The 24,820-nt window shown below is 38.9% G+C and overlaps 1 protein-coding gene across 1 annotated transcript in view; it reads right to left on the bottom strand.

Annotated features, from left to right (window-relative positions):
* ctnnbl1 (catenin, beta like 1) overlaps positions 1–22,203 on the bottom strand; it is a 38,513-nt gene extending 16,310 nt beyond the window's left edge. Inside the window, exons 1-11 of the mRNA XM_028410964.1 lie at positions 22,047–22,203; positions 21,159–21,368; positions 18,951–19,057; positions 18,510–18,649; positions 18,218–18,315; positions 15,689–15,782; positions 12,632–12,723; positions 12,148–12,220; positions 11,007–11,065; positions 10,678–10,826; positions 7,421–7,602 (exon numbers count right to left, since the gene is read on the bottom strand). Coding sequence (XP_028266765.1) covers positions 7,421–7,602; positions 10,678–10,826; positions 11,007–11,065; positions 12,148–12,220; positions 12,632–12,723; positions 15,689–15,782; positions 18,218–18,315; positions 18,510–18,649; positions 18,951–19,057; positions 21,159–21,368; positions 22,047–22,076 — 1,234 coding nt within the window. The 5' untranslated portion in view covers positions 22,077–22,203. The remainder of the gene's footprint in view (positions 1–7,420; positions 7,603–10,677; positions 10,827–11,006; positions 11,066–12,147; positions 12,221–12,631; positions 12,724–15,688; positions 15,783–18,217; positions 18,316–18,509; positions 18,650–18,950; positions 19,058–21,158; positions 21,369–22,046) is intronic.
* Between the last annotated feature and the right edge of the window lie 2,617 nt (positions 22,204–24,820).

The following is a 24,820-nucleotide window of genomic DNA, read 5'->3' as shown; positions in this document are numbered from 1 at the left end:
CCTAAACCTTTCACAGAGCCAACACTATGTAAACCTCCTACATGATTGCACTGAGCTGAATTCACAGCCCAACAGGAGCATGATTTTTACCTAACCTGTTAGCCACAGTTATGCCTCAGTTAAAACAGTCTCATGCACAGCCACAGCCTGCAGAAAGAACAAATCGATTAGCACTTGATAATATGCAATTACACCACGCAGCCAGCTAAGCATGGACACCCTTAAAAAGAGAGTTCACAGAACAAGAGGAAGAGAAAGCGTTATGAAATTTAGAAATCAATTTTCATTTTATAGGCATGCTAGAACATGCGTAACGATTCTGCCTGTGACTGAGTTCTGTCTCTTTTTGTCTGTGGCAGCTCTGGGCCTACTTAGTAAGCGCAAGGTCTAAAACTATGTTAACTGACTAAATTAGCAGCAACAGTAAGGCTCATTGAAAAATCCATGCTATGTAAAAATTTGTTATTTCATTCAAACACCTTCTTAGTTGCAGACCAGTAGATCACAATCACAGTATCATATTTCTCTATGATATTGAACAAGAAATTATACTGTTCACACAAGGGGGACAGAGAATGACATTGTAAAATCTCTGGATATACAGAGTGGAGGAAAAAAATGTAATTGGACTTTATCTACAAGAGTTCAATATTCTCTCTCAACAAGGTTGTGCAGTTGCTAAGCAACAAGAGTAGAGGAATCAATTCCATTTCTGCTTTTTAAAAGGGGTCATGTTTGCTGTCAGCTCCCTTTGTGCAATCCCCTTTGACCCACAGCATCTTTACCCAGAAGACATAAAGGCTGAGGAAACTAAAGGCTGTAACACCTGCCAACATTAGTTCTTTCAGGATATACATACAATTTCAGATATTCGATATTTAACCAGATAAATAAAAAGTGCACTGTAACACAATCTAAATTACAGAAGAGTGGGACTGCTTAAAAAGGAACGACCAGCATGTCCCAATAAAGGCTGATATAAGACGACATCTCAGAGTGCTGTGATCCATGAGCCACAAGCCTTTGCCTTAATGAAACAACTGTTGATCCAAAGCTCCACTTTCATTTAGCCCTTTTAATGAAATTCTGGCTTTATGCCTTTAGTGTGTCTCTAAATATTAATGAATGGATACCGCATGTGAGCAGCATTTCTAATAGAAGATTAGAAAACACTTATAAATAAGCTATTTAACACACAAAAACAAAATTCCTGATTTAGAGGAAGCTACATTACATACTTACATGGGGAAAATGAGGCTTAAGTTACAATTCATAGTGAAGTAGAATCCCCCAATACTGCTGTGAAAATTCTCTATATTGCAGCCTGTCCGACAATCAGGTAAAACTATAAAAACTGCTGTTTCACTGGCATACTGACAGGTATCAGGCTCGCATCAGCTAGGCCCAAGAATCCCTTATTGCAATGTAGATAACCTTATTTCCTGTACACAATGACAAGAAGGCTAACTGCCATTTCCAAAAGGACACTACTTTATCAACTTGATCCAAGTGGTAATTGATGTCACCACCTCCACACCCTGCCAGGGAGGCTATTGATCGCTGGCTGTGGAACGTTCTCTCCAAAGAGTTTAAAACTAAACAGAGGCCGCTCCTTGGAGATGTTTGCAGGGATGAAAGCAGGATTACACTGTGGATACCAGACAGAGGGCAAAGCTGAGTAACATTGCTTCCTCATCTGTCTTCAGAAAGATGTTTAATCAATGCTCAATTTGCATGAGCTTTAAACTTAAAGGCCATGTATAAAAATAATGCACAAATGAGAAAATTCTGCCACAAAACCTTTCAGCAAAATGCAAATCATTACCCTGCATTGAAATGTGCACAGGTAAGTGTTGTAAGTGTTGTAAGTGTTACACAGTGCTGTTAGAAATGTCAAACAACCATGTAGGCTGCCACCAGGACTGAGTTTATTACTTTGCACTGGGTCAGTCTGTACATGTTTAAAATGTTAGGTCAGTAAAGAGACAAGGCCTAATTTATTATGAGAGATGGGCTAAAGGCTAATACGCACAGCTTCAAGTGCATGTGTTGAGTTATTTAACCTTCAGTTTTGTGGTTACTGCAGATGACAGCACAGATTATGGTCTTCCTTGAAGAAGCTAGACATGCTGTGACCAAGAGTACACAAGTTGATATATCAGATATTTTCACACATGGAGTTTTGCAAAAGCAGCATACACCATTGATTTAGGTGAGGAGAGGCGCCTTGGTGAAATGTGTGAAAAATAATTGATAATACAAAATATTGACTCTCTGCGATAGCTTCATAGTTTCTATCCATGAATTCTTCAGTAAAAGGTAACAGTTCAGTTATCCTCTTTGTGCACACATCTACACTGGCTTTGCCAGGTGATGTCCGGAGGGTGCAGATGTCCAAGTTCTGGAAACCGAATGTGCTGCGCATGAATGCCAACAACTGCAGACTAATGTCGGAGGCATGAAAATGCATGAAAACCTTCCATCACAGCTCTGAACAAGGCCTCTGCCGACACTTTCTGGAGTGACATTTGCATTCACATGACATCACACATATCCAAATGCTAGCTTTCACTCATCCTCCATTAATCATTCACCATTTGCCTCATCTCTGCCCCAGGGGATCCACAGCACTAAGTTAACATGCAAATACGCTTGAGGGCCATGGATTGATGCATTGATTGACAGTTGAAGGGAGTGCAGTGCAGTTCTGAACGCCAGAGGAACAGATAGGTGGTACTTGACTGATAGACAGATTGGATCAGGACTAACTGTACCCTGGGGAGAGCAATCAGCCACTCAGCACCATAGTCTGCCAGAGGTTATAGAGTCTGTAGTCACTGTCTGAAAGAGCAGGACTGAATTCTGACTCTAAGACTGAATTATTAAAACATCCACTTGTTGCTTAACGTTTTGTCCAAAACTGAATCAAAACAGCCACATCAAAAAGACTATTCATGCCAATACCGGTGACCACCGCTTATTTATACTATGCTGCAAGTGTTACATTATATATAGAAACTCTAATAGGTCCTGGAACACAACTAGTACTATTTGTAACTGGTATTAAACAATTAACATGACCCACATGTCCTGTTAATGATCCATTTTTGATAGAGAAGACGGATGTCCAGCAGCCTGCCTTCCAGATAAATTACATCATAAATTATACAGTTACATTTTCTTTACACATTCGTATTAGTTTAATACTAATAACATATATACCCCCCTTTTAACATCCTTAAAAACCTGGATAGAACATCAAGTGCTTTGAAAAAATATATATCTAAATATACCAGAGCATATTTCATATTGAAGTATAGGTCTCCAGCAATGGAAGATGACAAATCCCCACCAGAGGAAAAACCAAACATGAAGAAGATGTTAATTAGATGCGTCTTTACACAAGGATCTAACAGCAAATCTCTTCCTCTGAAATACACTAATAATAGGATTATGCCGGCATGACTGTGACAACAAAGATTACAATCAAACTTGTATCATGAAAAATGTTAGTGATCCCAATCTGTGCTAAGGGCGCTCGGTGCTAGGAGGAAGATGATTAAATGAGAGTTCAATTTTGTCTCTCTGATTTTGAATGAAATATATGATGTAAATTTCATCATTAGGCCCAGATAACCAATTTTCTCTATTACAGTCACTTATCTAATGTCATATATTCAACGTTGTAGTCATGCTTTCAAAATTTTCATTTGTTAATATCAGAAGGGAGATGCCAGTGATAATGTAATGGGCTGATAAAATTCAATGTTTTGTCTTGTAATGAAACTGCTGTCATTTAGAGGAGGAGGCTTTAATAAAAGGTATCCTGATCCCATCAAATGGGCTATTCTATCTTTTTTTTCCACAGTGTGCATCCCACAGAACTGTGGAGCCATAAGTTTGTATTTTTTTTCAGGCCTTTCTCTGCCAGCATTCCTCAGTCATAACCTATTTTAGTGTATTCATTAAAAACAAGTGTCATAATAAGGCCATCTGCAGCACTGGAAGGTGTTTGTGTGGCGTTCAAAGGCCTCTGTTGCCTGTTAGACTCTCTGTAGTGCACTTTCTCCCCAGCAAACAAACGCATGCATGCCGGCACACAAAGAAACACTTTTTATGAGTTGGAGCTAGAGACGGAGCTAGGACTATTGTGCCTCGCCATGTAAATTAGTTGTTTACTTCTGTTCTCTCCACCACTCGCTCGCATCATTAGCCACCTAAATATAACAACCGGCTGCCACCAATTTCCATCATACAGTCTCATTTCGCTGGTAATGACAGTGTACAAACACCAATAAACTGAGACCCTAAAACAAGGAGAATGGTGGTGTAGTGACAAGAATACTCAGGAGCAGAGAAATGCAATTTGTTGTGTGGATTTTTCCACCCTTTCAGATCATTTTCTTCCCACTCACATTGTCTCTATTAATTAAGCTGTTCTGTATGCTAATGTGGTCGGGCAATCCCTGGTCATTTGAGCTGTGTCAATTTCAGAAAGGATTTCACGGGGATCAATCTTTGCACTGAGGTTTATGATAGAGAGAGCAATGAAAGGAATGCGAGAGAGGGGACTGAGGATAGAAGGACAGAGAGGTCCCTACCTCCTAATTACTTTTGTTTGAAGCACATGATAGTTAATTAATCTACAGTGTTATTGTGTTATTCAGGAGAAGCACTTGATTTATGGCATTTTCAATTAGTAGTCTTATAGAGAAGGAGGCTTCCCTCAATATGTCTTATATTATGACAGGCACCTCATTACACCTATAGCTGTTTGACAACTCAATGGAGACATGATGGGAAATCCTATACAGACTCCAATTCTTATCACACAGAATAATAACATGAATTAAGTACGGAGTGATGAAAGCAGGAGTGGTTTCATTGATCCCATTTTTTTCCATTTCCCCAAATATGCTAGTTTATAAATGTATGTATATGTTTTTCAAGTTAAACAATGTATGGCTGCTCAAGTAGACTATCGTCTGTCTAGATACGACACAGAATTATAGTAACTTTTACACCTGAACTACATGGGATGGATCTGGACGTTTTGCAGAATTTATATCTAGTTGACAGAAGTTATAACCAGAAAAACCTAAAAATTCTTCCAGTCCTGATAATAGATAAAATACACTGAGAAAAAAAATCATGACAACTTGAACTCCTCAAAGTGACAATCTTATCTTTAGGGTCTGAAAACATTATGTGTAGCTGCTGCCTTCAGTCTGTGTTGGGACCAAGGTTGCACTTTAACACAGCACAATGACTCAAGTACATTCTGTAACAGTACAAGAGAAAATTACTCCTTGTAATGTCTGTGAAGACTCATTCATCCAAGTCATTTTATATCCAAGATTTAAAAATGTGGCAACAGACTTTAAGCACAGTTTTCTAAAGATGTTTTGCCACTCCCCGGAGCAACTTCACAAATAGATAGCACAACACAGGAGAGCGAGCTCCTCAGGCCAGGACTCACCGATCCATCTATACTATGACGACAGCGCATGTTCCTTTGAAACAAAAAAGAGCACATGTCTTAGGACAAAGGAGGGCAATCTATGTGAAACCTGAAAAAACCCTCTCACAACAGAGGAGGGGGCTGAGACATCAGATCTTGTAACAAAAAAGGTTTTCCCCTCGGGGATAAATAAAGGAATTCTGATTCTGAGATCTCACCTGTTTAAAATGCAGTCCTTGCATCTCTTCCAAGGAGGGTTCACTCCCATTCACATGGTGACAACAATGGGTTGTTAACTAGTTTCACACATGGCCATGTGGCAGTTTCTTGCCATTAGCTGGTCTTTAACCAACAAATGGGACTTTAGTCATATGAGTTTCACTAAAGATCCACCCACAGAGGTCCTGGGCCAAACAGGAACACACAATAGCATCCCCACAATAGCAGCAGCAGAACTGATCAAGCCACTCCTGGAATGGGGAAACATCTGCGCAAAAGCTTCTCCTAACATTTGTTATGTGTGCTGTGTGATGAGTCTAATCGGCAAATAGCTCGTAACGGACGATAATCAGTTGAGCTCTAATATCAACAGCTAGCACTAGTCTAGTAATTATAAAGCCAAATCCTAGAGCTAGGGCTGCCAATGTACAAAATGTTTGCTTGGTTCGATCTGATATATTTATAGACTTAGCCATACAATAGTTTTTATGATTTTTTTTTATATGGGATGTGTCTACAAAGTAAATTCACAAATAACAAGATATGTTGCAGCTATTGTTATTACATTTTTATGACATTCTGTAGAATAGCATACATTTTACTCATGGACCATCAGTTCCACTTCAATTCTATTTGTATTCTGATCTATTCTGTATTGTATTGCTTATTCAATATAAAGTTATATGTAGGTAGTTGCATTTGAAGACTATAAACCAGACAACCAGCGAATTCACTCTGACCTAAAAACATCTTGACTCACTGTAGGAGGTGTGAACAACCACAGCTGCAGATTTTCTTCTCTCCAAAAACACGCCTTCATACTGTGGATCTCCAGATACAGCTTTGGTTGAGAAATACAAACAGATCTAGACCAGCCTTGCCAAACCTCACACTAGGGAAGAACACATCTCTTTTGAAAGCCTGTCTTTTTTAGAATGCGCCTGTTTGCTAGTGGCTCACTACTGTTCCTACGGCTTCTTGCAAGTGTCAAAGGTTAATTCACTGAGTCCCTGGATGAGATGGGACACAATGGAAGACAATTTGTTCTCTGCAGAGCTGGGAAGCCCCACTGGACGCATGAAACTTAATTATTATGGACAGGAAGAGAAGAGGGGTTTCCCCACTTTGGATGGAGGTAATCAAACAAAGAGCAGACAGACAGAAAAGCTTTCTACCTCCATTTTCTCTCAGCCTCCTCTCTATTATATTCTATTGTCCTGTATGACATGGACCTATGTCTCTCTCTTTCTATCTCTGCCTCTTGTTTGCACTTCCTATCTCTCACTCAGAGGCAGGAGAGGTTCGAGTGAGCAGGCAGGAAAAAAAAATCAATCAAGATTGGATTGATAGTGTAAACTGACAGGCTGAAGAGGTGGCATGAGCAGATTGGGCCTGAGTTTGTCTGCAGGAAAAGGGTGTGACTACATGTTGCGGAAAACTCAAAGCAGAAGAAGAGAAAAATTGCCTCATCTTGTTAGCATAATTATTAAAATTAGTCAGCAATCCATAGGTTTTGCATTTGACAAGTAACTGAAATTATGAGAGTTGGTGGCCCTGGCTTTTAGTCGGAGCCTCAGTCATTTTGATATTACTTAGGTTTATATTAAATGCTTTGAGAAAGTGGATGAAAAAAATTTGGGTTATAAATTAGGTATAAAATTCTGCACTGTTTCCCCAGGTTGCCTCTAACTGCAGCATTTTGGAAGAAAAAACTATGGTAACAGTGTTTTCATCACTGACCTTCATGCTCTTTCTCTGAAGCACCCGCTTTCTTCATCTTCTTGGGAGTTTTCATAAAAAGTGGAAAGACAGTTCGCAAGCCCAGGATGTCCACAAACTTGTGACAGTTATCTGATCCCTCTGGTCCAATCATCGCATGGTCCAGGACCTTCAGAGCACTAGTTCGAGACATTTTCTTTTCTCTGTAGAAAGAGAATAGGCATTTAATATGCTGTACATAACAAGCACATTTCAAATGTTTTTAAAACGTGTTGAACAGTTAATTGGAACACACAATGCTTACTACGTAGTAATTGTTTCATTCTTCTAACCAACCCTAACACAATATACAATCATGAAACCTGGCTCTGGTCGTCACTCCACAAAATGTAATCAGTACTGTCAGACCAGTACAGTGTATATAGGAACCCTAAACAAATAAAAAAAACACAAAATATCAAAATTACATGTCATAATTTAATGACAACTGTTCTGAAAACAAAGATGTTTCAATAAAGTATTAATCTGTTTTCCATCATCATCAACGTACTGTCACAGGAGGGACGGACCATTTCCTTCTCTATCTACACCCCCCTACCCCCACTCTGCACCCCCGCTTAGGAAATGTAGCTGTCTGTCACCGTGTCACTTCCTCCATTTCCACCAATGACAGATGACAGAGTTTATCTCAGAGGAGGGACACATATTTCAGGCAGTTGTGTCTGGTTCCACAGACAGACACATTATATATGATGGACGGCTGGGGGAGATGAGGGCGAGCGACACACAGTGTACTTTCAGAAGGGAAACTAAGCCAATTCAGTTGGTAGACAGCTGACTTAACACTCTGGGGTTGTGAACCGCGCTACTGTCACCCTAAAATGAATCAAGGGTTGTATCTAGGGAACACTTGCATAAGAGCTGCAGTGCATTTGTTGTGTTAATTTCTGATTGTGTAGAGGCACGGTCGCAAAACACAAGAAAAAAAGGGCAGGATAGCATTGGAAAAACAGAGATGCATGAATCTTAGTGTTTAAAATTCTCAGACACGCGTGTGTAAGATCAGCTTTGGAACACCTCATTTATCAGTGCCAGGAATTCATCAGGCTACCAGGTGTGATGTGTTATGAAGCACATGGCTGAAGAGGCCTGAAATAGAGTATTTGATGGAAGAGTGTCTGTGAGTGGAGATTATTTTTTTATTGTTCTTTTCATACTCCATTCCTCATGGTTTTGTTATTTTGCAGTGTGTCCTGTTTAGAAAGAAGAAATTTAGTTTCTCCTAAAAACTGCTATCAAACAGGTGACTTCGGCAATGAGTGCTGCCTTATGCTTTGATTATTGATTTCTGGACAAGCTGTACAAGTGTTATCCTATTGTTTGTATTTCTGTATAGTTACTGCTTTCTACACTGGTTCTTTAATTTTTCTTTCAAAACTAGTATGCAATTTTGTCTGAATTAAAGAATAATCCATTATTGCATAAATTGCATTATTGCACTAAATAGTAATACTTTATGTGCATCCATAGTGTCTATGGGGACACTAGAACCATTACATACATGGGATAAATGCATAATAAGCCATCTAATGTAGAGGTGGAAGAAACAGAAACAGGTGAAGACAATTCCTGAGTGAGAATGATCTGCAATGAGAATAACATTCCCAAAGTCATATCTTGCACTGTTTGTACACCCCCTCCTTCTTTTTCTCTTTCCTCTGGTGGATGATTTAACCGAAAAGGGTTTTGCATTCCAATAATGAGATATTGATCCAAGTCCTAAATCTACTTGTAAAGTAATGTGATTATCAGTGCAGGGGTGCAGAAGGTGTGAAGGTTTCATAAATGCGTGTAATGTGTCTTTATGAGTCTTTAAGGTCAGTCCTTTGCTTGCTGCACTCCACCAACTGTTGATTGATTGAACTGGCAGTCTCATCCGGCAACAGAGTAGATGGATGCACATGGGGAGGAAGAAAATACAGTTCTGAACTGCACACTGCACAGATATAAAATCTGGCCTGTTCTACACTGTGCTCAATACTGTGTATTTTACCATTGTAGAATATTTGCTAACTTCATAAAGTATATTCTAAAATATTTTTGTAAATGTGACTCAATATAAATGGCAACTGAAGTTCAGTTTAAAAATAAAAGACGAGGATAGCTGTGGCAAAAAGTATAAATCTGAAGGTTTTCTGTTTGGCAGCTGACTTCTGACAAGTTCTAAAAGATTTAGCGAAACAAAAAAGATAAAGCATGTAAATATTTTTTATTGCTATGTGTAACATTATATTACATTATACGTTATTTACCCAATTAACTAAAGCAATAGCAGATCTGCAGTTTTTAGTCAGCCCAGACAAAAGAGGTAATATGAATGCTCCCATGTCTTGGTATGGAAAATATATGGTCCTTGTCTGAAGTCAACTGTCAATCTATGTAATGTGTTGAGGTCTATAACTATTCTTTTAAAATGTATACATCTATGATGTGACTGCCTTAAAAGTTCTGATCAATTTTTTTTCATGTCTTTGAGACATCACATACCAGAAGCTCTACCTACAGGTTATGGCTGCACATTGAAATGTTGCAGGTGGTAGCTCTAATCACTGCGGTAAGTGGGAGCAGTACGTTTTGAAATAAAACACTAATGGGGCAGATGGTGTGAGCAGCTATCGCTAAGATGGTTAAACAACTTAAGAGGACCACCTGCAAGCACTGCATGTAGGGAAACTGGTAAATAAACATGTCTGATTTGACATCTGCAACAGCAGCATGGTGAGAGCTGTAAAACAAGACTTTACACTTGACCTTATAGAAACTTCAGCATAGGAAAATAAACAACAGTAAACAGCCTCTGAAGCCATATCATATGTTCATATGGTTCTGTACTTGAGCAGCCCCAAAAACCCTACCAGCCCCATATTTCTCTGTGTAGGTAAACAAACAACTCTGGTCCTCTGCTTTATATAGAGATGTTTTTTATCATAAGCAGGTAATAACCCTGTGAATTTATAGCTTTTTATTTGTTCCAGGATAACAATTGTATATGCATGTCCACATCTAGAGAACTAAGATATTATCAGGGTAAACACTGAATGAATAGACTGCTCATCTTTTTCTCTCTTTCTTTAGGCTAAGCATGTAATGTACTAAACCAATCATAAACATTGTGCATAAGTGGTGCATCCTCTCCAAAGAGTGTAGTTTGTTAACATATGTGCTTGTGCCTCTACACTGTGAATCATTGTTCTGTCTAATCAAAAACACAGCCTTACCTAAGCATGAGATTCATTAGCTGAAGCCCTTCTCCCTTGAGGAAGCGATCTCGATTGCTAGACAGCATTAAGCAGGAACAAAGACCATCAAACAGGTTCTCCATCATTTCCTGCTCTTCAGCTGTAGACGGGTTGTGACGTTTGAACACCTGAGGGGGAGGACAACAGATATTGCTTTCATATAAAAAGGGGCTTTAAACTCAAGAGTTGGTGCAGGTGCAGATATGCACTATAACAAAGTACCCCTTTGTGCCTCAAAGAGATGGTGGGTGAATATGATGGGTAGCAGTAAAGCAAACTAAAAATAGAGAGTAAAAGCAAAATCTTACAGATAGTTGCTGCAGCAACACATCAATGCCATCCATCTCACCCAGTAGTTCTCTGGTATCTGTGGGAGAGAGATTAAAGAGGGAGGAGAAATCTCAGATAAAATGGAAGATCACGACTATAAGGCGATATTAAGAAAAAAAATCAGACATTCAGAGAACATAATAGCAAGGACAGAAAATCATCAAAAAAGGGGGATGAAACAAAAGAGAAAGAGACAAAGGCAATAACTGAAGTGATGTTGGCATAATTATTGACAAACATATTAACTATGAGGAAATTTCAGAGACTCAGAAAATGAGAAAAAAATAGGACATTGAAAAATATATATCCTCACAAGTACTGGTATACCTCTGCTTCTTAGTGGGACCGCATAAAACCCACAGAAAGTGCCACATCTAACAACTGCTCTTAAAATGACAAGATAATTTTGTGCTTTGATTATGTTACTTTTTTCACAACTAACAGCATCACTTCCATCTTTCAAAAAATATGCAGAAGCAGTGACTTTCCATATAACACTCAAAAGCATTTTAAATCAAATTCAACACCATCAAGTGATAATTACATTCAAATTACACATCACTCTTTTTCACAATAGTAGCTGTATAATTTTCTTTCATTTTACTTCAAACCAATGATAGTTTTAAATGTGGAACATTTACAGCTCCCCGTTTCCATCATTTTTATGAAAAAAAATAACATTTAGATGTTATTTTTTTATGAAAGGCACGAGGTTGAATGGAGGCAGCACTAGTACAAAGGAGGGAAATGATTGGAAAATGAGACAGGACTCTTACTGAATAACAATGTGGCTTGTACCATTAATGAGAACCTGTCCAAGGACCTGATAGTCCTGTGGCTAGTGGTTAGTGACAGCTAAAATACAGAAGGACAGCTAATAGACAAGGGGGGGCTGCAGAAAAAAAAATCAAAGCGATCGAAATGTGATGCAGGAACATGAGAGAGACTGAAAATGACAAAAAGAATAGAAGGACGAATGGATAAAAAAATATGGACAATGGAGGAAAGCAAGAAAGACAAATATATTAATATATTATATATATCAATATATTAAGATAAGGCCAGCAGGTAAGCCAACATCATTTGGAACCTAGGATTCATTTACTGAGACAAACTTACTGTCGTTGTTTTGCAGCAAGATAGCCAGGATTTCACTGCAGTACAGCTTATTTGCATCAAACGGCATCTTTGCCTGAGAGGAAGAGGGGGAAAAGTCCAAATTTCAATTACAAGTACACAGAATTTTTCTTAATAAATTATTCTGGTCACAGACAGCTGTCTGTCTAGGCAGCTGTGGCCTTCAGTTCCACCACACTCCACATTTTGCATAACCATGGGTAATGCTGGCTACTATCCATGTTACCATCTACCATCTGCCTGACTTTAGGTGAATGTTGAATTTGGTCAGACACTCCTAACACGGTGATCACCAAAGCAACCACACTAAACTCCAAAGCAATTCTATAGGTAACCTCTCAGTGATGCCACAGATTTTTCATCCCACTTCATACGCAGTCCCTGTCACACCTGAGAAGTCATCGTGGCAGCACAGATGAATGATATGAATATAAAAATATATCCAGATAAAAATCTGCCTTCCTACCTTGATCCTCTTGAGTAGCCACTGCATGAGTCCTTGCTGGGCTGCCTCAGTGCAGAGGCCTGGTCTGAACTCTGCCATGTTTTCTATGATAGCTGAAAAAGACATGCAGTATCAAAAATTAAAATTCAGTCTTCATGTTTAAAGTATACCCTGCAAGAGTACCCTTGAGCATACATCTAATAACATTACAGAGATCAAACAGGCTGGGATGCACCAGTCTGAAATGCCAGATCAATATCAAAACTGATCCTATTAAGTGGATCGGTGGCCGGCCTGATGCAACTAATCCACCATTACAATACATTTTTCCCTCACTATCTTCTTCTCAAACTCAACAAACCACAACAACTATGTTCAATACGTTGGGTCCACTTTAGTACACACATTATTACTTTTGTATAGTGGTCCTCGAAATACAAAAGACAAGGGTTAGTCTGATATATGTCTCAGCTTCTTCTAGTGTAGAAAGCCATTTTACTTGATGTCTCTATCAGAGAAACAGTAAAGGACTGAGAGAAAAAAAGACATTATGGGAGGCTCATGTAAGGAGGAGAAGAAAACTAAGAGGAAAAGCAGAAGGGATGGAAAAAAGGGGTGGGAAGACAAGCCAAAGATGAAGGATGGAGAGCTGAGAGGAATCTCAGAAGTGCAGGAATGAGGAGATAACAAGATCACAAAAAGGATGAGAGAGTTGTGAGAGAATCAAAAACACAAGAGGAGCAACATCTAGAGAGAGAGGGGCAGATGATAGTGGAATGATAGCGATAGAGAGGGAGAGAAACAGAGGAGGAGATGGAGTGGAAGGGTGCTGAGGGAGAGAGAGGAAGGGCCTTTATCAGTGATTCAAACAGAGCAGACAGACAGCGTCCTGGAGGACAGCAGGCTCTGAGCAGAGTGCAGCCAAGGCAGACAAAAGGCTTATTCAAGCCTGGAGAGCTCCCTTGATAACTCACACACACACAGGCTTGAACAGGGAGTGCACAAGTGTTGCTCCCATGATATAACTCTCATATAGGGAACTACACACATACACACACACCTAAACAGCCCTCCTGATACTCGGCCTCAATCTGGCAACAAAGAAAAAAATCATCTCAGTAGACTCATTCAACACAAAAAGAGCTGAGAGGCAGAAAAGTCTGATTCATGTGAGGCTAAATACGGAGACTGTGACTTTTTAAACTATCTGCTGGCCCATGACCTCTGCTAGACTTTCTGTCTACTTTTAATGCTGCCAAATGTATACTGAACACAATAACTCTCTTCCACTCTCTGCAAGTCAAGTAAGTCAATGTTGCAAAAGAGTTCCCTCTTAACAAAACATTTCAATGAGAGAAGGCAGGTTTCCCTACCCTGTCACTGAAAACATCTAGGATGCTGTTAAAGCAAAAAATAAAGTTAGTCTACACTCCAACGTCAAACCCAAGTCCATGAGGATTTCCTGTCATTTCACTGCCCAAAGCACTAACACTTGCTCACAGACACCTTAAAGGCATACATCCCTCTGGAAGCCATGTGTCAGTAATAAACCAGGGTATATTAGAGTATTCAAATGTTACCATTAGAGCAGCTGTTTTTATCCAAGCCAGTCTTTTATAACATGCAGTATAAAGCCAGAGTCTCTGCAACACCTGCAGCGCACAGGGAATGCCCCAGATTTCTCCCAGATATTGTCCCACATGTTTTAATTATGAATGAATGTGCAGTGTTTCACAACAACTAAAGCAACTTCCAGTTTTTATGGTTATAGTGCCTCATAGGCACAGGATAGACTAGCATCAAATGTTTGGTTTGTCTATTTGTTATTCTCAGACTAGTCTTTGACATTGACCACCAGCCTCTCTACGTTAGTGCTATATTTTGTATGGATGGATGTCACTGCACAATCTGAGTACAAGAGTACAAGAAGGATGCAGCTGTATGAGATGATCCATCTGAGACAACAATGTGCTAAAAATCATTGTGCCCAAGAGATGTATTTTAGGCTAACCAAGGTGTATTTGAACTATTCATCAAAAGTGTGTGGTATCATCAGCAGTGCACAGACTGTTCTGCTCCAACCAATGGGCTCTGCTCTGACACACAGATAGACTGAGCTCGCTCACTAAGGTAGTGAGTCCTACATATATAACTGGTTGTGACAACGACAACAGAAAACTTTTGGAACTAGTATACTGTTTTCTGCTTGCACAGGCCCTGAAGTGTCTCAATCTTTGTTGTTGTTTTTAGGAGTTTTCAGCAGAGTTTTGATATACATGAGTTTCCAACTGTGACAAATTCATAGCATAGCATAGACTGTGTAATTTAACCAAGCGCTGAGACTGAAACATAACTTGCAATTGGAACTGAATACACAAAACCAAAGAGGAAGGTGAGGAGAAACCCCTGGGCTGCTTTTGTTTAACACCTCTGCACAATGATCTAACAGCTATACACATACCATTTTTAATATTAAACAAAAAACATGCAAATAAACATGGAGGTATTTATCACACTGCAATGCATGAGGAACACTGTTCCTTGTCTATATTCTGTGGAACAAGAGGACAGAAACAAACTATGTAAAACATAAACAGCTCCATATTTTATTTCTGGCACCTGCTTTGTTTGGTCAGTCTCGCTGGTGTAGGACTCAGTTTGAAACATGATAAATGTTTGAATACAGAATGCCAAGTTTGAATCAGATGTATTATGTGTGCATTGGACAGCTGACCGTGAAAGGACTGAAGGTGTGTTTTTATTTCAGTCAGTCCATCTTTCCCAGGTAAAAAAGCTGTGATCACTGAAGGTACTGTGGGGACTCAGGAGGAACTAATATTTATGTAAATCCAACAGCTGAAAATATAATAGTTTCAGTCCTTTGCATCATTACCACATCTCAGCGTAGACAACCTGCACAAAACTGTTTACAAGATAAAATATGTATATACATTACATTATGTAAAGCTGATTTTACAATAAATCCCAACAATGCATTTTTTGTTTATGATAATAGAAGTTTCCTTTTCTGTAATAATTTCTGTAGTGTCATTCAGACCTTGGTGTATATCTCCTTACCCAGTGTGTTGTAGATGCCGTCGGCCTCCTCTTTCACCTGTTCATCTAGTCGTTCCATGTTCTGTACCAGCAAAGCCACCACCTGACCCTCCAACTGGATTCACACAAACAATAACCAAGACTTTCAGAATGTATTGAACACATTATTATCACTAACCATGCCGGAACCAAAAGAGAAAGTTCAACTTCATTTTTCCTTTTTTGTTTTAAATCCAAGCAACAAAATTCTGCACAAATTTCTAAACAGAATATTATCAATCATGTTTTTTTTCTTAGCAGGAGAAACCTGGGTTCTGTTAGAGCAACTCTAAAAATGCCTACGTGTTATCAGTGAACTCAAGATTGGAGACTCATAACCAAACAAAGCTCACGGGGTGCCGACCGGCTAGATAAAAGTACTATTACAGATGAAAGACGACAGACAGTCAACACAGATTTATGAGCCACCAGAGACTGCGGTGGATCATTTTGATTTATCTTATCAAGGATACCACCTGGCCTTCTGGCAGCAAGGACAGAGGAGCTACAGGCATTACAGCAAAGAGGAGAGACAAATGGATTCAACCAACCCCTGCTGCCCGAAACAGTTTCCCTTGGAAGTAGAAGCTGTAAAGAAGAGTGAAGTTTATGGACACTCCATTGCATGGTAAATGGACTGCAATGCCATAATGCCCTTAGCCTAAGAGTGGTTGTAACGCCACCTGAGCCAAGATCTCAGTCATTGTCCCATAGCAAGCCAATCCACACACAGTCACACCAGTGCTGTGAAGATTCTTTGGCATTTTATCAGCAGTCCCATTTATATGTTCCTAAACAAGACCAAAAACCAGCCAGTTAATCAAGACAGATGTCTCAATAAGACACTACTACACTTATTAGGTACAAAAACAACATTTCAGCCATCAACACCTTAGGCTTACCAAGTTAAAGATATACAGTGTTATAGCAGTTATAATGTGGGATGTACTACTGAGAGTTCCTTGCATCCTCAAGCTGTTAACACGTTCACAATCCATCAGTGTACTTGAAAAACAACATCTCAAAAACATTTTAATGTAGAGTATGCTTTTCTGCACAATAGACACTGCCACGGCTAATTACAGCCTAGAATTAAGCCATAATCATTGCACCGCACAAACACACACTGGTTTTGCTCTGGGGGTAATTTAATATACACTAGGTAGCTTTCAACATAGCCTGCCATGTAATTCCTGAGACACACCTACACATTGCACCAAGGAGGACCATAACCATTGTCACTGGCCCACATTATCTTCTGTGTATTTCTGGCTGCTAAATTGACTTGATCCTGTTATGTTACACCACATAAAATTCATCTTCATCTGCCTCAATTAGTTCAATTGTCATACACATCATCTCCTTACATGTCTGTATTTTGTGTTAAATCAATTATTAAACATTTATTTCAGTCACCAATTAATGAAGTGTAAAGAGAAAAGAGAAAATCAACAGTACTGAAGGTCACTTGTATGGGCTACACTGCAGGCTCGGTATACAATAAAAAAAGAACCATAAATTCAGTAATGACCAGCACAAACTTCATGGCTCAGAATTTTGTACATATAGCTTAGAAACAGAAAAACTGTGTGTGTCTGCAAAAGACATCAAAACATGTTGAAATTAATGTGCAAATGTTTGAGAAAACCATAGACCCCTGAGACATTGGGGTTAGCGGTAATTCACAGCTGTGACAAACATGCCAACACACTTTTGATAAGATGACATAGTGACAGCCATGAGGGTACGGCGACACACATCTCTTTCCTGCATTATACACATACCCACACATTATTGCAGTTTGACCCGTGTCTGCATTGCTCTAAATGTCAAAAAACATAATATAGTATCAAAAATGTTGATGTTCTACTATGTATGATTTTCCCTGCTTTATAGGCAGAACAACAGGCTTTGGTTGAAAAAAGAAAAAGGGCAGGATGACTTAATATACAGAGAGAAGACAAATCTTCAACACACAGAACTGATGCCAACACATAGCTGGAGGGTGAAGAAATAATTTGCAAGGAAACAAGGTGCGAGAGGAGATACTATAATTATTCAATGACATAACAAATTGAAACAGTTCTATGTCGACTGCATTTTGCAAATGCATCACAACCTTCCACTGACAGTAAAAGATTCAAATAAATAACTAGTAGTTCACACATTTGTGCCCAGTTAATTACATGATGTTTTAAATGTTATTGAACTATATGTATTACTGAATCATATTTGTATTAATTATTTTATTAACAGTAGCGAAAAAGTGGTTCCACCAGAGATTTTACCAGGCAGAATCATTTCGACAGCACTATGAAGTAAATGAAAGAATTTGAAGTCTGCATAGAAAAGAGAGGGAGCCACCTGAAGGCTTGCTTTTTGATTCATCAATAAAGACTAAAGAATCAATTTTTCTCTGTTTGGATGCCAGAGCCCAGAAACGTAAGTATTGACTGCACAAAGTGCTGGTTCATCAACATCAACAAAGACTGATGCAAGTTTTTAACTTACCAGAGCATCTATGAGTACTTCAGCACCTTCTTCACTTTCATGGAGTGTGTCGATATCTGTCAGCTCCTGCAGCAGGTCCACCACTGCTATGGCAACATGTGGTTCGGGCTAAGGACAACATGTCTGTATTTAAACATTTTGCATTACATTCCTGTAATAAAATCATAACTGAAGTTAACAAATATGGTTATATCACCTAAAGGAATAAGCTTATATCCTTAAGTAAATTTTAAACTCACAAGTGAATCGCAAGTCATAGACAGTAAGGTTTAGTCTCTAAGTGAAAGGATATCAGTGTTTTCATGACTAAGGAGGCCCAGCAGTGAGTGGACGGCATTGAGCTCCACCAGCAAATGGTAGAGATCTGGCATTGTGGCAATCACATGCATTTCTTGGATAATATCGTTCAGATCCAGCTCCGATTCCATGAACCTGGTTTATAAAAAAATAAGAAAGTAAACAAAATAAGCAGCTTGTTAGCATTAAATTTCACTGTATTCCATTACATCGTATTGACAGTAAACTCACAGACTCTTTGGATTAACCAGTGTGAAACATTTTAATTCGCTGAAGAGGCACACTGTATGATTTGACCATGAAACTGTAATGAGCTTCCGTAGTCCCACGTGAAATATTGCTTAATTGACATTACATATTTTACTCAAAATACAAGTTTTAACGAACCCCTCAAGTTTAACGAAGAATCGATGAGTACTGTCACTAATAGGCTTACTTTTCTGGATTGTCCGGAAACTTTATCCTCAGTTCCTGGTTTTTGTACGACCTTTTCTCAAAGGTCAGGATCATTTTCTTCACTGAGCTCTCATCGACCGGCTCTGCCTGTTTGATTAGTACAAAGAAGGGGAGAAACAAAATGGAAGAAATAGGAGAGAAGGCTTTTATTCAAGGAACGGCTGCAGTAACAACAAAGAGACGCCAGGGTCACATTAGTTATGTGAGTAGAGCATAGCATCCAGAAATTTGCTTCAATCACAAGAATCTTGCATTTGACTAAAAAGGGAATGTGTCTGACCTCCTGATGGCTTAGAGCCTGTACAACATTACAAGATTACAGAGCAGCGCTCTTTGCTCTGAATCGGTCGACAGTGGATTTTTGAAAATTCTGCAGTTTGGGATAGTAATTAGTTACATTTTGAAAAGATGCAATGCCAGGGCAGCTACTGATTACAGCTGTCTGCAGTCCCAAAGCAACATACATACCTGTCATACATACTTTTATGCACAGTATAAGTCCAGATGTACAACAAAGGGCAATATGGCAAATGCAAAACAGAAAAAACAATATACAGTGGGTACAGAAAATATTCAGACCCCCTTAAATGTTTCACTCTTTGTTATATTGCAGCCATTTGCTAAAATCATTTAAGTTCATTTTTTCTATTAATGTACACACAGCAAACCATATTGACAGAAATTGTTGACATTTATGCAGATATATTAAAAAGAAAAAGTGAAATATGACATGGTCCTAAGTATCAGAGCCTTTGCTGTGACTCATATATTGAACGCGTCCATTTCTTCTGATCATCCTTCAGATGGTTCTACACCTTCATCTGAGTCCAGCTGTGTTTGATGATACTGATTGGACTTGATGAGGAAAGACACACACCTGTCAATAGAAGACCTTACAGCTCACAGTGCATGTTAGAGCCAATATGGACAAAGCTTCTGTGACGTCACTCGTTTGTTTCTGAAGAGCTGTTTTGAGGCTCGGTGGGAGGCTCTGGGATGCTCCGACTGCCACCATGTTGGCAAGCGCCACAGTCCACTAAAACTTCAAATACGGATAAAGAGGGGGAGCACGAGCGGAGCTGAGGAGGTCGGGCGATCGTGGAAGCAGGAAACTCGTGCTGTGATTCAGCAACCACCTGGCACTCAAAGTGGCAACGCCCATTATTATGCGTAGTTTTTCAACTCTGTGTTTTTCTGTCAATACGGGGTGCTGTGTGTACATTACTGAGGAAAAAATGAAATTAAATGATTTTAGCAAATGGCTGCAATATAACAAAGAATGAAAATTTAAGGGGCTCTAAATACTTTTCGTACCCACTGTAAATAAACACTGATGGCAATGACAACTCAAAGGAATCGAAAATATTCTACTGTCTGAAGGACTGGTTACAAAGGGGATTGGAATATCTTAGTTTCACACCAGTGATCTTTGAGATATCATAGAGTTTGCATTTACGAAGATGTAAATGCATACTGATGATTGATGATTAATCCAGAAATATAACCACATCTAAGCATCAATTGAGATATTCGCTATAACTCTAACATTCCTCTGTCAACAAGCAAAAAAAAGTCTGTCAAAAAAGAAAAAAATCAACAGAACTCATTTGCACAACTAGCAAGCCTTGATTGGCTATATTACAAAAATACAGTGGCTGAACTGTTTCCTACTGTGTAGTTAATGTGCAGAGTGGTGAGAAAACAGCTTCCCTAGTATTTGTAACACCCATAACTATTTTTTGTAACATCACTCTAATTATCAACATAATTATGTTTTTTCCCGCAGTTTTTCCAGCCAGTTTAAGAATAATTTTCACATTTTTAAACATTGCCCTGCCTATGGGCATCCTCTCACCCTAATTTTGCTCAATTACCAGATACTTAGGATCATGGCGAGATTATGTTATTCCATGGAGAAGCTGAGATAGTCTAATATTGTTATCTAAATTAAGACCCCACATTACCAAATTAAAAAAATGTATGTCCTCACTAAAGCATTAATCTATGTCGTATTAAAATGGGAAAAACAGAAAATAAAGTCAAAACATCTAAATCTCAGAACATTGTGTGATCCTTTCACACACATTTTTGTCAACTCATGAGATAATGAGAAGCACTTTCATTTCCATTCAATGGTGGCCACATATGCAACATATGCTGTAATGATTCACACAATAGTTTCACCCACCTCAGGCTCTTCTTCATCCTGATCCATGAGTTTGTCTAGGATCTTCTTTTTGTCCCCTGTAAGCTCCTCCAGCTCACCTCCTTCTGCTTCCCTGTATCTGGCCAGCTCCCTTGCACTCAGTCCTTTCTGCTGCTTTCCTCCTTTGGTGTCCTCCTCTCCTCCTGCTGTTCCTCCATCTTCCTCCCTAGGACGCTTTGCTCCTTTATCAGGCTGCAAAACGAAAAGAGTGTAAAAATAAAAGTTAAAGGCAATGGCGCATGCATTGCTTTACTTAAGAAAGACATATAGAGAAAGACAAATGCTATTAGATCTTGAAATTAGAATGGTGTGTCTGCTGATTAACTCCAAGTTGAAATTAAACCAGCCAACAACACTCAGTATAGAAAGATCGTGTTATTATTATCTACATCGTTCTTATTCTCAGCAAATAAACACAAAAGTTGTTCTAAGTCAGCAACAAAATGATACTTCTAGCTATTTTAGACAAGCTTTCAAGTTACCAGGTGCAATGAAATGTGTTTTTGCAAAACTGTGACACAGAAGGTTAAAAAAGTTTGTTAAAAGCAGTGTGACTTATTAGTGTAGACTTGTGTTGATGCTTCCTCTCTATGCACTGCGACGACATAGCAGCATCTTTTAGCTACTAAGCTAGCTGCTAATGTTATCCGTAAATAAAAAATGCCCCAGTTGAGTTCGTCGTGCAAACGCTACATTGTGGCGACTTTATCGGTAACTATCGGACTTTTTACGATTCAATAACGAGGCTAAACTAAAGTCAGCTTGCTTGCGTTTGCTACTAACTCTTAGCAGTGATGTTACATGCAGCCAAATGAATGAGTCGAGTTCGCTTAAGTTAGCGATAGCTGTTGTACAGAATAAAATGTCTACCTGATAGTTAAGGAGCTCTCCGACATCCATTTGTGCTCACTAGAAGCCCTGCTCGTAATACAGTTTTATTTTGGAGACTAAAAAAAGCCTGGACAGTTAAGTTGTTAGCTGCTGAGCTAACAACAAGCTTCCAGTACACATGCCTTCCGTAAAACGGTTTGTGTCTACTGTCGTAAACGTCACCCGCGGTATCTACACATACAGCGATTTGTGATTAGGACAGAAGTATTACAGCGAGAAACATTCATTTACCCTTCCACAATAAATACGTGTAAATATTATATTTGCATAATTTACACGCCCCAGCGAATCCATTTTCAGTTCATTATATTTTATTACAGTGGGCATTGGGCAAGAGAGCTGGATTTCATGCATTTGGCGCAAAGCTCTTCTAATTCCCAGTTATTGTAGTTTGAAATTTAAAACACGAAACAAAAAACAAAAACATGCAAAATGTCACACATTTCTGCAAAATTTCTGACAATAGCATTTACTTTTCATATTATTTTATGGCTGATGCATCATATTTCCCTTCATTCAGTGGGCTGTCACACTATTTTAATAGATCATCTATGAAAGTTTCTGTCCTCACAGCTTTTTGTGTGAGAACATAATGGGAATGAAAGTTTGATCTCTCAATAAAGTCAGAAATATTTTTCTGTTATTTGTTTATTTGTTGTCATTTTATAATGGCTACCCCGTTGTTACAGTTGTTACAGTTCAAGCAATCCCTTCGATTTACTTAACCTACAATAATATCACCAATTATTCTAAATTGAGGATTGAAGTTTTTTCTTTACTAGTTGCCAGTGCAGCCTACTTATCACTGTTCCTAATGGAATAGTTATACACATGCAGTTGCATTAGCAATAAGCTGCTTCATCCACCACTCTCAGTACATCTTAACAAAAATATGTTTCTCCCCAACAGAATCGTTTGTGCTCACTCACCAATCCCAAAATAAGCCTTCCTAATGATACAAGTAAAATTAGACATGAATGTTTTCTCATCAGACCTCACATGAAACTCTGGTCTTATGGGCTCAATTTTGCTGTATTCATAATAGCAGAGCTTTATATGCCAAGCTGGCTTACTGTTCCAGACAGGCAGAAAATCACATTTTCAATGAACATCATTGGGAAATGTATGAGTGGCGAGGGGTGTAGAAGCCTCCAATGCTGCCCCAGTCTCTGGCCAGTGATCTGTGACAGTAGAGCAATAGAAACAACATTTAGAAGGAAGGCCAATGCCAAGCAGTGGAGCTTGACGTCCCACTGAACACGAGGGGGAAAAAGCACTTGATCAAAGGACAGAGGGAGAAACAGGGAGAAAAAGAATAAAAGGGTGCCAGAGGGGTGAAAAGAGGAATTTATATGGAAATCCCAAGATGACAGAAACGGGATGAGATGAACACAAAGCCTTGATTGGGCGAACGAGAGAGAACTCTATTTATGGCTTTGACAACTAAATTCATAAGTAAAAAAAATGTTTCTGAAGAAATGCTTAAATATGAAACTGAAATTGTCTTGATAGTAACAACATTATGCATACTTATACAACCATATAATTAAACATTTTGTGCTGCTGACAGATCAACTGGCAGCCAGTGTCTGCATGAAAACAATGAACCACATGTGTGTGTGCATATACACCCAGATGTGAAAAGACAAGCACTGTGAAGTACAAAGTGTGTAACGTATAATGCATCTGACAGTCATTAGTGAGCTAACTGTGTGTGTGTGTATGAGACACGTGAGATATATATCAGTACATCAGAAGCACAGGTTTAAAGGATAAAATGACGGATTGTTTGGCTTCAGTCGGAGGTGTGTTGTTCATTCTGGCTCACTATCGCTGTCAGCTGTTATGGCTTACAGGGACACCTTGATAGGACAGAGTCATTGTTACTGTCATTGGTAACACCTGTGCTTTTTCTATCAGCTGTGGACAAGTCCTTTAAAACTAATATTGTAGTGGAGAACAAAAGAAAAACTCATTATGTGACGGTGACTAAAGTCTGAAGCTAAAGCGAGGCACAGAATAAATTACAGTGATAAAGGACACTTGATCAGTAAATACACAATATCATCTTCTCCACAAGCCAGTGGTAATATCAAATATGATATTTTAACAGTGGTAGTGTGACCAAAAGTAAATAGACACCATCAGCAGTACAGATGTGTTTACAGTTGTTGATTAAGTCAAAGTCGAAACTTGGGAATTATTAATTGTTGTTTTCCTGAAGGGCTGGATATGAAACCACAAACATAGAGGCAAGCAAACAGACATAGTGACTGGGTGTCCACATACTTTTGTCTGTACAGTGTAAGCTGCTGTAGTATTTTTCTATAAACCTATCAGGAATGAAGCTCTGAATGAAGCCTGCCTTGAAGCCTCTATTATTACAAATCCTTTTTGTTCCACACAATGATTAATACATTCCACAATCCCTCAAGGAGCCAAATAGCTTTTCATATACAACTGTCTGCCTAATGACATCGCCTCATCATTTCCCTGCAGAATTATTCTGGGGCAACGCTGTAGGATCACTTCCACAGAATAGCACCCCATTTCCTTTGAAACAGAACAATACAATTTCGCACAAGCTGTGAGGGCTGATTGCGTTAAATCACACAAGGTCAGTGTGATTGTATCATGCTGCGGAGACCAACATAAGTGTGCTCAAAATTCAGCGTGGCAATGCTATTTTTAAAAAGATAGAAAGAGGGAGAGAGATGATGAACAGCGATTGGCCTTATCATTTCCACCCCTCG

The sequence above is a fragment of the Parambassis ranga genome, chromosome 7 (assembly GCF_900634625.1).
Source record: "Parambassis ranga chromosome 7, fParRan2.1, whole genome shotgun sequence".
Lineage (NCBI taxonomy): Eukaryota > Metazoa > Chordata > Actinopteri > Ambassidae > Parambassis > Parambassis ranga.
This window is presented reverse-complemented; position numbering and strand designations above follow the sequence as displayed.